The sequence below is a fragment of the Dichotomopilus funicola genome (genome assembly GCF_033296635.1).
Source record: "Dichotomopilus funicola strain CBS 141.50 unplaced genomic scaffold C8A04scaffold_42, whole genome shotgun sequence".
NCBI classification, from domain to species: Eukaryota; Fungi; Ascomycota; class Sordariomycetes; order Sordariales; family Chaetomiaceae; genus Dichotomopilus; species Dichotomopilus funicola.
Window position 1 is genome coordinate 1 of NW_026944063.1, and position 15,713 is coordinate 15,713.

The 15,713-nt window shown below is 53.6% G+C and overlaps 3 protein-coding genes across 3 annotated transcripts; 2 read left to right on the forward strand and 1 right to left on the reverse strand.

The window, feature by feature from the left end:
- Window positions 1-3,068: 3,068 nt before the first annotated feature.
- Window positions 3,069-5,799, forward strand: C8A04DRAFT_13061 (uncharacterized protein; the record flags this gene model as incomplete). Its single annotated transcript, XM_062777568.1, has 8 exons — window positions 3,069-3,203; window positions 3,328-3,440; window positions 3,498-4,346; window positions 4,422-4,452; window positions 4,512-4,567; window positions 4,618-4,692; window positions 4,757-4,953; window positions 5,021-5,799. The coding sequence occupies 8 exons, from the start codon at window positions 3,069-3,071 to the stop codon at window positions 5,797-5,799; spliced, it is 2,235 nt and encodes a 744-aa protein (XP_062635961.1).
- Window positions 5,800-7,226: 1,427 nt separating this feature from the next.
- On the reverse strand, window positions 7,227-9,355 carry C8A04DRAFT_13088 (major facilitator superfamily domain-containing protein; the record flags this gene model as incomplete). Its single annotated transcript, XM_062777576.1, has 2 exons — window positions 7,227-8,632; window positions 8,686-9,355. 2 exons carry the CDS (start codon window positions 9,353-9,355, stop codon window positions 7,227-7,229), a joined length of 2,076 nt encoding a protein of 691 aa, XP_062635962.1.
- A 3,661-nt stretch (window positions 9,356-13,016) lies between these two features.
- On the forward strand, window positions 13,017-14,216 carry C8A04DRAFT_29716 (uncharacterized protein; the record flags this gene model as incomplete). Its single annotated transcript, XM_062781108.1, has 1 exon — window positions 13,017-14,216. The coding sequence occupies one exon, from the start codon at window positions 13,017-13,019 to the stop codon at window positions 14,214-14,216; it is 1,200 nt and encodes a 399-aa protein (XP_062635963.1).
- Between the last annotated feature and the right edge of the window lie 1,497 nt (window positions 14,217-15,713).

Below are 15,713 nucleotides of genomic sequence, written 5' to 3' on the forward strand. Positions count from 1 at the left end.
CTCAATAACATAATAAACGCCTATCTGTACTCCACCATAGGGCCAGTTTCTTACAGGCAGATAGTAAAAAACATGGCTTTTGAACTGTTACTTGCTCGAGCGCGCTTGAGATAGTTGATACTGTAGAATTACTGGAGAAAATGGGCCGAGTAGGCCATTGCCCCTTAAGACAGACGTTCTTACGGCCTTGTTGACTTCCTGTCATCATCCAATCTCTTTTATCGTTACACTCCATTCCTCTGTTGCGAGAGTGAGTACAGCACAAACAACCGGCATGCTCCACAGAATGTGATAAAAGGCCCGGCCCGGTCGGTGTGCCCCACTCTCAACCTTCCCGGCCCGCTATGGCCAAAAAAAGCGGCAGACCAAGCCCATGGATACTTTGCTACAAAAGTGAAAAAGACCGAAAAGAATAAACCAAATAAAGTGAAAGAAGACAAAAATAAATAAGTGCAGAAAGTGTAAAAAGGACAAAAAAGAGTAAATCAATCAAAATATATCAAGATTTTATCGAATGCTAATGGATTGGACTTGAGCTATCTGTTTCAGTGTGCCGCTTTTTTCGAGGCCGGGCCCGACTCCAACTCAACTCCCCCACAACTTGCAAGCCCGTCTCAGCCCTACAGGGCTCGGCTTTTCATTGGATAATAGCGTGACGAGCGACACACAAAATTCAGCTCGTTGCTGACCCGGGCAGTGGGGGAAGGGGGGGTCATGAAATATTCCCGCTCGACAGGCCGAATGGGAGTTGTTTTCCCCATCTGATGAAATGGTGTGGTGTACTACACGTCGAGCTGTCCCGGGACTGAAAGGATAGGTGAAGCTGATTCCGTCTACCCGAGGTCGCGTGACTAGATGTTGCCACGTCTCTTGTTAAAAGAAAACTCTCTTTTCGCAAAACATGGCGGAATGTGGAAATCTGGTGATCAGGCTCTTGAGGTCTTTCAAGTCCGCAAAGTCAAGAGACTGAGGCTGAGCTGGCACTTCTCGCTGACGTCGGGGTGGTGTCCTCAGCATGGCCGCGTACCAATGGGAGAAAGCCCGGTGGGTTGAATCGTACGTTTTTCACATAATCATGTTAGTATTCCCGCTAAGGTGGGACTTGAATCTGTTGTCCGCCTCAGTGTTATCCTTGAATTACTTTGTTGAGTTTAATTTTCTCGCCCTGTTTCCGGGTTGCATACCCTAAATAGGCAAAATATTGAGTTTTTCATGGGGTCAAAGGAGAGAGGAGACCGAGATTGAAGTTCACGGAGGCGGAAAGGAAGCTAATGGTGTTGAGAGATGCAGGTACAGGTACCCTCTCGCGAATAGGGGTTAAGGAAAATTACCGAGCTCAAATAGGTACATTTCTCACGAGACCCATACTTACAGAATTTGTACGTATTTTTCGTGCGCCTTAGTCGGAGAGCTAGATATCCTTTGTTGACGACTCGACTGTAACTTCTCTGGTGTCAACTGAATAAATGGTTGGTTAGTTAATCCAAGCTGTGAGGGTTAGGGCCCCTTTCCCCCTGAGCCCCTCTTCGTCATGTTGCAGCACCAGTGGGAATGGCCCCACTTGACAACCTTGAAAAGGTCCAGGCCCCCCGGCTGGTTTAGCAGCCAAGTGTGCGTCAGGTTCCCGCGGCTCATCCCGTTTTCTCACCACGTTCCGCCTCGAGCGCCCAAATCCTCACAGTTGGATTTCCCGAACTGGTATCCGCTTCTAATGTCCCATGGGTTGGATGGATGATAGCAACCCATTCCACAGATAACAATCACGTTCATATTTTTCTTCGGCTTTCAGGAACAACCGGAGTTAAGGCTCTGATCGCCTCCTCGGGAGCAATACCTTGCTATTTTAGGAAATGATTGTCACTCTGAACCCTTCCAAGGTTTTTGAGTGGAAGGAAGTCTGGGGAGGACTGGAACACCGCTAACCTGTCCCTCGACCGCCCCTGGGGGCGCTGCGCATCCGTGTTTTTTCAAGAACTGAAACACAAAACCGGTCTCTTGGTGCAGCCTATGGTTGAATCCCTGGTCATAGTGGTCATTTTCCCACGCCTCGCCGCTGTTCTGCGGTGTGGTATCCGTCAATGAGAAAGAAGCTCCTTTGGTTCTTTTTGGCGAAAGGCAGGTGGACTTGTAAGAGTGGAGGCGGAGAGCGCGCTTGGCACTTACCTGGCCATGCCCGATGACGTCGTAGCCGCCTGATTCCCCGAAATCCAACCAAGGTCTGCGACGCGCCCGAGGGAGCGTCTCTGAACTTCAATGTGCGGGAGAACAGGTCGTCACTTTTGTTCCACCCAATGAAGATTCACAAGAAGGCAGAGGAGGGGGAAGGAACAGCGATGGGGCCACAATTCAATGTACCCTCGCCCGGCTGCGACAGTGCGCCTTCCCTTCCTGACACCACACGCAGCCAAGAACCTTGATTGCCATTTCCATCTTTCTCGGAAGCAGCAGCCTCGGGCACAGCAGGGGCCGCCTCGCATTCACTCTCCGACCTCCACGACTCACGAGCTGATCACCAACTTTCCCATCAAACCCTCGCCCAAGAACGAGAGGCGTGCGGCACGAGCAGCGACCCAGACCTTGACCGTAACCGATTCCTTTTTCTCTCCGTAATCCCACACAGACGACACGAAGTCCGCATACCACACTGTATTCGCCGTCTTCCCCCATCCCGAACATACGTATATACCCCTTCCCGTTTCAATATCACCTTCATACCGCCGTTGCGCTCCACGTCCCTGTCGGCTCCCTTTTAGGGATAGAAGCTCTCCTGGTCACATCCCCCCTGGGCCTACTTCCCCCGCGCCCGCCACAATCCTTCCGCCTATTACAGGTGGGCGTGGGCATCGAATAGCCCGGCCGATCAATTCCCTCCCTAATCTGTGATGTCGTGGCTGAATAGGGAATACAAAGTCGAGCAACCGAATTACTCGCCGGCACCATTGCCCTCCTCCCCTGTGTTTCCCACGCCCCCTCACGTGCCTAGGACAAGCAAACCGAGACACGTCTCGGTGGATGAACTTCGCTGGTCAACCGCCTCTACGGCCACCAGGACGCCGCATAAGAGGAGGATGAGCGATATTTCAGGCACCCCGGGCACTCAAACCTCGGAGCCTGCAGGCTACTCCAACAACCCTAATGCCAGCCCCTCCGCTGGACTCTCGGGCGCCAGCCTGAGGAAGGAGAGAGGTGCCATAGCAGCACAAGTTAGTACTACACCATTTAGCCCCCTGGACAGACCTTCGTTGGTCATTTTCTCTCGCGAGCCTTGATGTGCCCCTTTCTCTCCCCCTCCCCGCCGCCGGTCTCCAGCTCTGATCCTTTTGATAGGCCTGTGATACCTGCCGCAGCCGTAAGCAAAGATGCGATGAACAACGACCTAAGTGTGGCACGTGCCAAAAGTTCCGGCTCGAGTGCAACTACCGAGAACCTCAACCGACCAAGTGCGTGTTGCTGCTTTTAACGCCATGGTATGGGGATATTGACTGATTGCGGGATAGGAAAGACAAGACCCTAGTTGAGATCCTCGATCGGATTCGAAATTTGGAAGGCAAGATCGATAGCCTAACTCTACGGCCCCCTATCTCGCCAGCGACGGCATATCCAGCGCCGTCAAATTCACTCCCATCACCGCTCCATGCCACCCAAACCGGCTTAGACCCCCCCGTTCCTACGACCTCGTCCTACCATTTTCCAGACGTGTCGAGCGTCGCATCCGGGGGTGTTGACGAGCAGTATCAATATGTTTCGTCCGTCCATCAGATGCTCAAGTGGCCAGCAATACAGCAGCTCTTTGCATCGATACAGCCAAAAATACCGAATATCGATTTATCGATGCTAGAACGAGAAGGACCGGCCAGCATGGTTGCTCTTCGCCGAGCTGCCATTCAAAGCCTACCAACGGAATCAGAGCCGCCGGTAGGGCGGAATTCTTCCATCAGTTTACATGGCCCAATAGCCTCTCAAATTCCCCTCACCGCTGCGCATCTAAATTGGGACACGATGCAAAGGTTGGGCAACGCCTATTTTGACAGTATCAACCTTCTCTGCCCAATCCTCAGTCGACAGTCCTTCATGGGCGACACACTTCCCGCATTATTCAACCATGGACTCAACAACAACAACATGACTTCCACCATTGCTTTCCTCGTATTCGCTCTGGGAGAGGTCGCGATTGCCGGGACGGAAGGTCCGCCGATACATATTTACAATGGCCGGGCAAGCGGTATAAAAGGAGGGACAAGCGACCGACCACCTGGGCTAGATCTTTTCAACGAGGCCCGCCGCAGGATGGGCTTCAACTTGACGGAATGCACTGTCGAGAACGTGCAGATTTTCGAACTTGCGAGGTAAAGTAATACTAGCATGGAGTTGACTAAAGAGCTCAGCTGTGGATTGGTATCTAACATGTGTTCTCTCTGCAGCCTTTATTATGGGACCTGTTTTTACCCACTGGTATGTTTACCTTGCTTGAGCAGTCGAGACACTTTTCCGGGTTTCTGACGGTACCCTAGGACTTTTGGAGGATGACTACATCCGCATCAATGGCCTGTCAAGCGCTTATCACCAGGTATTTTTCCCGTTCCTCGGCCTCTCTTCCCCAGAACTAACACTATCCAGTCATCCCGGGATACTGAATTCACCGACTGCCGACCTGACACGTCGGGCCTTCTGGCATTGCTCAGTGATGGAAACGTACGGTCACATCCAAACCTTTTGGTGTTGACAAGAATGTCAAAATCTAACGTTGTTCTTGTAGCGGTTTGAATCTGGAGCTTGGCTTCCCACTTACGGGGTTGGAACGGATGGAGTCCGTGGTCGGCTTGCCCGACTTCAGTGGGCCATACTCGGACGATGACTATATGAGCAATCAGGAATCTTATTTCCAAGAACATTTCGCTTCTCAGATTGTGTTACGGCGACTGTTGGTTGACTTCCACAGTGCTTTGAATCAAGGTCAGTTTCTTTCCATCGCCCAGTCCGAGGTACTCGAAGCACTTACCTCAACATCAAGGCAACCCAGGTTCCACGTCACTGAGTCAGATATCAACTCCTTTCAGCCCGACGTCAACCTTACCCGGCCCCAACCAAGTCACGATTCGTCAACTAGCTCTTCAGCTCGAGCAGTGGCGCGGCATGCTCCCCCAGCACTTACGTTGGCAGGAAGACGCCCCAGGCTCTTTCCCCAACGGTGCCACTACCGACCCCTACAACACCACTGCTTCTGCTCTGTTTGCCCCCGCGGTGACCCCGATGACCCCTACTGTCCCTACCGGCGCTCAACAGCCCCAAGCGCAAGCCTCGGGGCAGCCCCCGCCCATGTTCTCGACCGATCTCGATGCACCTCCGCCTCGATATGCGCACGTCCTTGACGTGCAGGTTGCGCTTCTCCGTTCCCGCTATTACTATACGAAATATCTGATTCATCGACCGTTCGTCTACAAAGCGCTACACCACCCGGACTCCGTGGCCAATGACGACGCCATTGGCGTGGCGGAGTGTCTGAAGGCAACGTTGAAGTGGCCCGTGGCCATGTCTCCAACTTGCCGCAACAAACGTCTGATACCGTGCTCCTTCTTTTTCACACAGAATTTCCTTGGTATTCTGGTACTACTGCACCTCACCACGACAGTCCCAATCTTGCGGCAGATCCGAGGCACCCTGTGTGGTGAAAGGTTCGACATAGACGCTGGTGAGACCGTGGGGTTATACATGGACTGGTTGAGGGACCTGAAGGCCGTGGATGATGCCACGGCGTGGCATTGGGAAGTTGTCAAGGGCATCTATGGACTGGAGGAGTAGATATATTTGAATGGGCAGTAAAGGAAAATGTGAGTTTCAGATGATCAGAATTTATTGTTTGATAACGTAAAGGAACGGTATATCGCGGTGGGATAAGCCTAATGGTGAATAAGGAACCGGAACGGACGGCGCTTTTGACTTGTTACAGTGAGGTTACCTGAGGGCCCCCTGAAAATTGGGGTTTGGGTAGCTTGATACATGTGCTCGGTATATAGATGGTTTCCATGTGTCATGGAAGCAAGGATATCTGTGTGTTATAATTTACCTTTGACTTTATTTGGGTTTGGATATGGTTCGTGCTTACCTTTAGCCCAGAATAAGGAATGAGTTTAAGGGAATGAGAGGTGGGTGGGTATATGATACAATATAGAACTGACCGCCCCGCAACTGTTTTCGTCACTTTCATTGGTCATCGTGCTTTGATCTGAGATATATATGCCTAGTAGCGGAACTCAAGGCTCCGCGTATCATGGAACGGTACTTAGGAAACTTTCAGTTAGGCATCACAGTTGAGACTGATTGCAAACCGGGGATTCTCCGAGACTTCTACAGTTTCTTTTCCCCTCTTGATTTTCACGCGACTACTCTCCATCACTCATTCGACGCCCCCCATCCTCTCCCCCCTATCGTCACTTAATCCAGGTATCCTATCCCCCGTCCAATATCTCCCGTCCTCCCACCACTTAGTGAAGAACCTTAACCCCCAAACACCCACACATACATACCCCCCAACCCATCAGAAACCCATCCCCCGTATCCCCACGACCAACTAATGACAAATAAATAGTAAGCAGATATCTACTCACATTCCGCATAATCTCTGCATGTTACTCGCGCACCACACACACACACACACGCAGGCACACACACACAAATATATGCAGTCCCAAGCTCCCGGACTCCTGGGCTCCCGGGCTCGCTCACTACCTATCATCAACTGATCACATCACACACATACATACATACATACACCTTTACGGAAATAGCTAATACGCAGTCTACGCTTTCACATTGAGCCAATAAGTATCCGGCTTGCCTTGCACGTGTGGGCGTGTGTAACACTATCGTGTTTCTTATTGGGTCGTGAGTGGTCAAGGGTAAGGGGGACTAGAAGGGGACTTTGGCTTTGTAAGGTAGGTCTTTCTTCTTGTCAAAGAGTAGAGGTACATCGAGGGACCCTTGGGGGACGGGGGATATGCTTTTCGGGGGCTCGAGGTCGATTTGCTGCTTAAATGCTTTTGGGATGTGGGCGCACAGATTACGAGACCGGAGACATCATCACGCGCACACGTAGTCAATCGTGGTCGAGATCACTGAAAACTTAAAAGGTAAAATAAATTGGTATATACCCATTCTCCTTATATAACTCCAACTGTGGACCAAAACAGTAGTCAGAAACCCCCCCATAGCATGATTGTCAAGCCCGCTTAACTCGCCGATGACACACTGGACCCCCTCTTCTCATTCGACCCGTCATCAACCTTCTCCGGCTTCGCTTTCTCAGGCTGGCCGAATCCAGTCCCCAAATTGCCATCCGTGGTCTTGCCGAAATCGGTTGTCTTGCGGAAATATTCGTGCACCTGATCGGACCACTCGTCGTCGTGCTCCAAATCGTCATTGGCACCCGTCGCATCGCCACCGGCCTCACGTTGGCGCCGGCGCCACTCCTTGCTGGCCCACTCCTCGCGCATGTCCTCAATCTGCTGCTTGATGTCGAGGTCCGGGTTGTAGTGCTTGCCGACGCCACGGATGCGCTCCCAGAGGGACAAGTGCTTGGGGTGGATGGCAATGCCGTGGTAGTCCGAGTCGCGGCCGGCACGGATGTAGGCCCAGCGGCGCTCCTGCTCCTTGAGGTCGAGCCCGGTGGTGTCGGGCAGGAAGAGCCAGGTGAGGAGCATACCGGCAAGACCGAACCAGGGAACGACGTAAAACTTGGTGGGAGTGTCGATGTAGTTGTACAGCACGGAAGCGAGCAGGGCGCCAGCCTTGCCAATGCAGGCGCTGAAGCCGTGAGCGGAAGCGCGGATCGGGGTGGGGAAGACCTCGCCTGCCACCAGGAATGTAACGCTGTTCGGGCCGAACTGGTTGAAGAACGAAGACAGGAAGTACATGGCCTGGAATGCCTTGATGCCGGCCGGCGAGGTGTAGTAGTCATACTTGAAGGCGGGGACAACGAACATGATGAAGCACATGAGGAACCCGACCTGCTGCATCATCTTGCGGCCGTAGAACTTGTTGTCGATGAGGAGGGAAGCGAGGTAGTAACCGGCCAGGGAGACAATGACGTTGTACAAGTTCCAGATCCAGCCAGTCAGGACCGAGTTCGGGTTGTCGCTGATGACGGCGATGAACTGGGCCTGGAAAAGCTTGTTTCCGTAGAAAAAGACGTCGTTGCAGAACCAGGTACCCGCGGTCGCGAGAAGACGCCCGCCAAAGATGCTGCCCGTCAGGCGAAGGGAGGTGAGGTCGTAGCCGGTGACGTTGCTCTTCTTCTTGGCGGCCGCAAGCTGCCGGCTAGCGTGGGGCATCTTGTAGGCACGGTAGTACACGAGCCAGAGCGTGCCGACCGCGGGAATGGCAAACGATAGACGCCAGATCCATTGGACGGTGGTGATGCTGTAGGGCGGGTTCCCATCGCCATGGTGAAGGATCAAGAGCAGGATGATCAGCAGAGCTTGGTTAACCAGTTGTCCCCAGCCCTGCATCAAGAATGCGGTGGTGACCTTCCGGCCACGGTGCAAACGATCATCGCGAGTCGAGAGCTTCCCAGACGCAACAGCATTCTCCATCGAGGAGGTCGCGGTAATCGGGTATTCACCGCCAACACCGAAACCTACAGCGGGTTAGCATGTCGTGCCAGTGCAACGTCAGCGAAAGTCAACATACCATAGAAGAACAACGACCAGGCATAGCAGATAACCCAGCCATTGAGGTTAAGCCCCCAGCTCGCCGTGATCATGAGGAGGCCGACGAACATGATGGCAGCGTCCTGGATAAGACCCCAGCGACGGCCAATCCAGTCACCAATGACACCGACAGCCATCTGACCCACCATGATGCCAATCACCTCGAGATACGTAACCGAGGCAATCCAATTGGAGCTGCACTCGGTTGGGTGCTTGCCCCAGCACTCGGGCCAGGCCGATGCGAACAGCGGCTGGAGGTTACCGATACTGAACAGCACGTAACCCTCCAGCCCGAGGCCCGCGCCGGGGAGGACGGCGTTGCGGAAGTACCACGAGATCGGGCTCAGGGGGTCAGCCTTGATCATGCTGCCGATGGCGGACAGCTCGCGCTTAGCCTCCTCATTTTGGACCTTGTTGACGAAGGCAATGCGCTTGCCCAGGGGAAGGTCGGCCCAGTAGACGCCGTCCGCGGTGTAGAGGTCGTCCGGACGGGTCAAGTGCGAGAAGATGGCGCGCTCATGGTCGGTGGCACCACCGGGGGTGGTCTCTGGGTAGTGACCGTGCTCGTTGCCGGTCGCCGGGCCGTGGGGGACGGGGATCTCGCCGGCGTTGGGGTCATGCCGGGGGTGCTCCCGGATCGCGTCGGCCATTTCTCCGGGGGTGTGTGCCGACCGAGGTCGGGTGTGTAAGAGAGGGAGAAGGGATTTAAACCTGAACCCTGAGGGGACGAGGGAGTGCCAACAGGGTGGCGAGAAAGGTAGGAGAGGGTCTACGTGTAGGGGTGGAGGGAGCTCTGGAGACAGTGAAGTTTAGGAGTTGGTGGAAAATGTGGGCGGACAGGACTTTAAATATGTCAAGGGCCGAATGGGTAGAAAAACGAGAGGGGGAACCTTAGCTTCAAACGGGACCGAGCGTGCTCCGGTCTGAAGAAAGGAAGCCGCAACCTGGCAAGGGAACCTAACGCAAAGAGCATGGAACTCATCGATACACGGCAGTGGGGGAGGGGCCGCATGGGTCTATGGGTGCATGGGTTTCGAAGAGAGACTTGTGGAGGCCGGTCATGTACCCTGCGGTACATGAGCCCGAAGGGACTGGTAATGATCGATCATTGGGCCAATGACGGAAACCCCGGCCTGCGGATTTGATCAAGAAAAAAACTTGCGTGGTGTATTCAGAGGGCGAAAATGTGAGTATTTTTCAAGGCCTAACAGGCTCCACCAGGTTACCTTCGCCCCAACGGCGCACCCCGGGAGCCGAGAGGCAATTCTCCTTGAGGCTTGGCTTGACAGTTGCATTTGCAGTGGGAGTTGCGTCTCGGGCTTCTTGGCCAAGCAATACAACAGCGAAAACCCATGCCCGCAGCAGCAACAGGCGCAACTAGCCCGTCCCATTTTGGAAAGCGGTCGCGTGTCCATGCTCCAGCCGATACCATTCGCTAGTTTCCCTCTCCGTGCTCTGAAAACGGAAATTCTTTCGAGCCTATGGTGTCTATCGCTTGTCAAGACTCGTTGCGAGACGGCGTACAAAAAGAAGAATCACAAAAGAACGAAGCAATACGGCGTATACTTACAAACGGGCCTGACCGAGGACGATTTCGATCTGTCTCACCCCACCCTTTTTGACCAATTTCTCTCCTCTCCACCGCATCGCGCGACTCGAGGGACCCCCAGACCGAATGCCGTGTTGCCGACTGAGACAGCTGGAAACCTACGTTAACATGGTGGAGTCGCCGAGCGCTCCGCGCAACCCCCGCGCGCTTTTCACCGCCTGCCGTAAGAGGATTTCCGTTGGGAGGGACACAGCAATGCAGCATCATCACGACCACTTATCACGGTCCGAGCCCACCACATCGCCGGTCGACGTCAACGGGCTTGTCGTCATCCAGCTTGCCTCTGCCAAGTCGCTTCTTCGCTTCTCGGCAACATTTGCCGGGAAACAAGCCTTCTGATCGAAGGCTTAATTCCGCCAGCCAAGCAACCCAAGCTGTGTCAAATTCCCCGTGAACCAGCCCTCGCATCCAGCGAGCATCCAGCCGACAAACCACAGGCAAGAAGCTGCGCACGTTGTTGATCGGTGGTGTCGACAGGCCTGTGACCGAGTGGCAGAATTCTGAGATGGATCCCATGGGACCCCGAAAAAACCGAAAGGGCCAGGTCCAGCCAGCGGCAGTAACGTTTTAGCGCAGATCTCGGTTCCTGGCCCGCAGGTAAGCCAACCACAGCGGGAGACCCACCCACGTGGTGCGTCGATTGGATCTGGGGAAATCTAAAAACCGCCCCCCCCGTCCCAAACCATCGGCCGGGCTTGGCGAAAACCGGAAAAGCTGCAACGCAGAACCAGGCATCAGATGATTGACCCCCACCCCGCAGCGCTGTCAGAGAACGCTTTCTTCTGCGAGTGATGCGAGGAAAATGTGAGAAGGAATGAAGAATCATTCGTGTGGGTATTCAGAAGGTCCACGGAACGGCCGAGGGGTCGCCTGCTTGTTGGTTCGGTCCGCAGGACATTCTGTTTCGATGTTCCATTCCACCCGGCTTCTTCAAGGAAGGAAACAGTGGACATGGAGGGAACCCTTCACCTTTTCGGGTAACGACCCACATTCATCCTTGACTGACCAATCAGGAATCCATTCCACAACCACATCGCCCTCTGTGTCCCTTCCAACTCCTCCGAGCTCGTCAACGCCCTCCCGCGCGACACAGGCTTCGCCATGCACTTCCACGCTTGGCCCGACTCTAGCTTTGACTTGGCACGCAGCATCGCGGCATCGCCAAGTCAAGCCACCTCCGTTCCATTGGATATTCCCCTCTTCATCCGACGTCGTTGCTGCAGCTGTCGCGTGCCCTCTTTCCTCATCTGAGTTTTCTTCTTGACGTCCCTCTGTGCGAGGGTAAAGAAGAGGCCATCCCATCATCCCATCACCAGCCGAGGCCGGCGGTTTCGGTGGCCGAGGGGGGGGGCAACGTAAGGGCAGGCAGTCAGGCCGTATCTTTGCTCGGAAAGGAACTTTTCTCCTTCTCATGGCTAGGTACCAACCAGTATCTTACATATGGTCTGTGCCCACGTATCAAAAAGGGGAAAAAAGGGCCGCAACCTCGGTCTTGAATCCGGACTTGACCAGCCCACCACATGTACGTAAACGCGGGCCTGAAAGAGGGAGCTCCCGCGGGGTATCCGCCCCCAGGCCCGAAAGGAACCCGCGCAGCGCGAACCAACCTGTCTCATCCCTCCTCTTGTTTCTGCTTCGCCAGGGGACCCGAACGGACCCGACCCCGGTTAAGCGAGGAACCAGCCATGTGGTGGAGACAGGAAAAGGCACGCGAGCGTTGCGCAGCTGAAAGTGTGGGCTCGGTAAACTGGGACCACACTCGACGAATCCGCGGCGGTATTTCAACAACGGCTGTTTGGGTGACAATTCCCAGGTAACGTGAAATTTTTGGCATGTCCATTACCGCGACCGTCCATGTCAGTTATCTTGTCCGGTGTATTGCTGTTTACATTATCAATCATGTTGTCTTTCACTTGTATCGTCGTTTATATCATCATACATGTCCTGAATCATCGAGTCCCTTATAATGCGCATCGCACTATAGATTACATTGCCAATCGTAACTTCGATCTTCCTCTCAATCGAGTTGCTGAACTACATATTCTACGCGCTAGTATATACGTATTTCGGGACATTCACTCCTAAAGTTCACCCAGTTTGCCTGATGCCTTGCTCCACCAGATCATGTAACGTTTGAATTTGACACTTTAGATAACGAAGAGTCTACTATAATCTGTATTCCCAAATTCGAATCGCTAGCTAAGCCTTGGCTTTGCAATTCAACGTGCTTAGAACGGAAACTGCTTCGGTTTAAGTTAGGAATAGGTAATTAGGCAATACCGGGTTACGACTTTGCCACATTTACGGGAATGCTCCAAAGCATGAATCTCAACCACTCGGAGTACCGGCTTGTGATCCTAGCCTTGTCACTGATTGGAAGGTTCCCGTTCTCTATTCTTTCTTTCTTTCTTTCTTTTTTTTTTTTTTTTGGTCTACCTAGCTTTCAACTACCTGTCTGCCGCTCCCTCCTGTACGATTTCCAAGACTGAATCCCGATAGTAGTTCCCAGTACCATTTGATATTCCCAGCTACACACTGGCCCTTCCCGAGAAGCATGGTGCCATGCACTCGTCCTCGATGACCCGTCTCAGCGGTACGTGCTTTAATTGGTGCGCCCCGGGTGATGCGGGGTTCGCTTGGAACTTTGTTTTCAAAGTCACCGCTACTCCAGCTCTGCTGGCCCCTAGCGGTACATACCCACCATGCGATCACCGTCCCCGGCTCCGGTCCGCCCCGTGACCCCGGAGTTCCGGTTCTGGAGTCCACCTGCGGACCCGGACAAACCACCCTGCCCTTACCGAACGGGCTTCACCGTCGATATCAAACCCCACATCCCGCCCGCTCCCTTTGGCGGACAAGCCTACGGTAGTACGCCACGGGCTATCGTGTCCCAACATGACCTGAGAACCCTCAGGCAAACCGAGCTTCTCCTGGCCAACCCGCCACTCGAAACAGCAGACTCTCCCACCTCACAAATCCACACTTTGTCCGTGACCGTGACCCGCGAACTCGCCGTCGCTGACGACCGAGACGCCCAGCTGGTCCTCTGCAACATCAAGCCCAAGAGCCCTGTCGACGATGGCCTCCCCTTCCAGGCAGTGGCCAAAATCTACGACCCACTCTATTATTCCTTCCCCCACAAGGACGCACCCAGCGTGCCCTGCGATGTCACATGGTCCGCCGATCAGGACTACAGCCGCGAGGCCGCTGCGTACGAACATCTGCAGACCATCGGTCAGGCCGGGTCCTTCGCGCCCAAGTATTTTGGTTCATGGACTTTTACCCTTAGCCTCCAGATGGGCAATGCGAAGAAGAAAACGCCTCCACAATCCCGCTCAGTCCGCCTCATTCTCATCGAGTATATCCCTGGGAAGAGCCTCCGCGAACTCTGTACCGGACCGGCGCCCACACCCGCCAGAATGTTGAGCGAGGCATACCGCTTAGAGGTGCTGGCCAGAATCCTGGACGGGGAGGCAACGTTGCGGTTCAAGGGCATCAACCAGCGGGATCTGGCCGCACGCAACGTCATCCTAACCCTCTTCGAGGACCAGATGGAAGGGCAGCCGGAGGAGCCAAACAACATGATCTCACCACGGGTCGTGTTAATCGACTACAACATCTCGGTAGTCTACACCAAGACGAAACGCAAGATCATACCCTACGACGGCACGACCCTCCCCCCAAACCCCATGTGGACTTACTGGAAGGACAACCTACAGGGGTTTGACGGTTGGATTCCAGACGCGTGGGAAACCAACTATAGGCTGCGCCAGGAATGGCTGAAGGAGAGGTTTGGGGGGGATAATCTGGCTAGATATGCCCCTGTCGAGGAAGAGCTCGAGTTTGACGAATATTTGGCACCGGAACAACTACCAACGCCGCTTTGGGGGGCAAGTGTGTGAAGGAATAGAGGGGTGTGATGCTGTAAGTAGAAGCACAGGTGCATTTGAGCCACGCTATCTGTGCTAGGGGTTGAGAGGGAAAGAGAGCGAGTTGAAGTGGTGATACGGTTGAGGGTTGCTGGTTAGGGTTAGGGTTAGGGTGACACTGGGCTCTAAGTTGAGGTTCGGCGCAAGCCGAATATATTGCTAATCGATCTACTATGTAAGCACGGTGGTTCGGGGGCAAGACGAGCCAAATATTGGTCATATTTAACTTCATTGAACTTCCTAGGTACTCACAGTGCTTGTTGAGTCAAACCTGTCCTCCAGGAGCCTCCTGGAGTGACGAATCTTTCAAGCGCAATACACCTGTATTGGACGTTACGTGTAAACACGGACTTTTTAGCGAACAGGGGACTTGAACTGCTCAAAGACGCAACAACGAGAACAAAAAAGTGACTTGTGTGTACATCCTCAGAACCCTGGCCCATCCAGCCCAGTCGAGTCCCGACGGATGGAAATGGCCGCAGCAGAAATGTCTCACTTCACCACTGATTTCAGCACACGCCAGGCCACCAGGTTGTCCTTCCAAGGACAAGTCCGGCAATTGGGCAAGCCCCGCAAGCCACATCCCATCGAGCCTCGTGGGACATTACCAAGAACAGACACCGAGCTTGAGCAGGGGCATAAGCCCAGTGCTCTTCTTTTCTTCTTTCTATAACTAACTCTCGGGTGAACTCGCGATGAATAATGGAGGTGTGTTGAGGGATATTGGGATCGTTTATTTTTGTTTTCCGTAAACTCCGTCCTTTTTTGGTTTGGGGTTCAGGTGTAAGCTGCTCCGTCAGCACCACCGGTCGACCTGCCTACGTACGCTTTCGTCAGAGGTCGGAGAGAGAGTTGTTGTGTGGCTGAGGCAACCGAGTGACACAGCTGCAAAGGAGAGACTCAACACAAACAGGACAGCGATGCAAACCCGGTTTGATGGGCCGCGAGGGATGATCCACCACATGCACTCTGTTTCTTCTGCTATCTATCATTTATCAGCGAACCATATCCAGTAATATCGTAAGTAACAACATGCATCTTCAGATCCAGCCACTCAACACACAAAGGAATCTGTAAGATATCATGAATCGCATTCACAGCTCCTTAGAACCGTTAACCTCCGGACCAATGTGAGTATGCCACTACGAGACAATAAAACAACTAAGTTAATTTTGCTCCGTTTCCTTTTTTTCCACCTCTTTTCCACAAGCCTCCCGCTTTAATCCCCTTCCCGCACATCTATCATACCCCGCCCTCGTCTGTTGCCCTCCAACTAACCCACCAAGGACCAGTCGTGAAAACAACAAACACCAAGTGAGACAAAACAACCACGAGACAAAACGTGTGCTCCAAACTCCCTGCCTGGCTGCCTGCTTGCTGATGAGAGAGAGAGAAGCCATAGAGCTAAAACCCTAACCCCAAACTCGGACGCAGGTTTTCCTCAAAATGAAGTCGGCATGCGTACTCCAT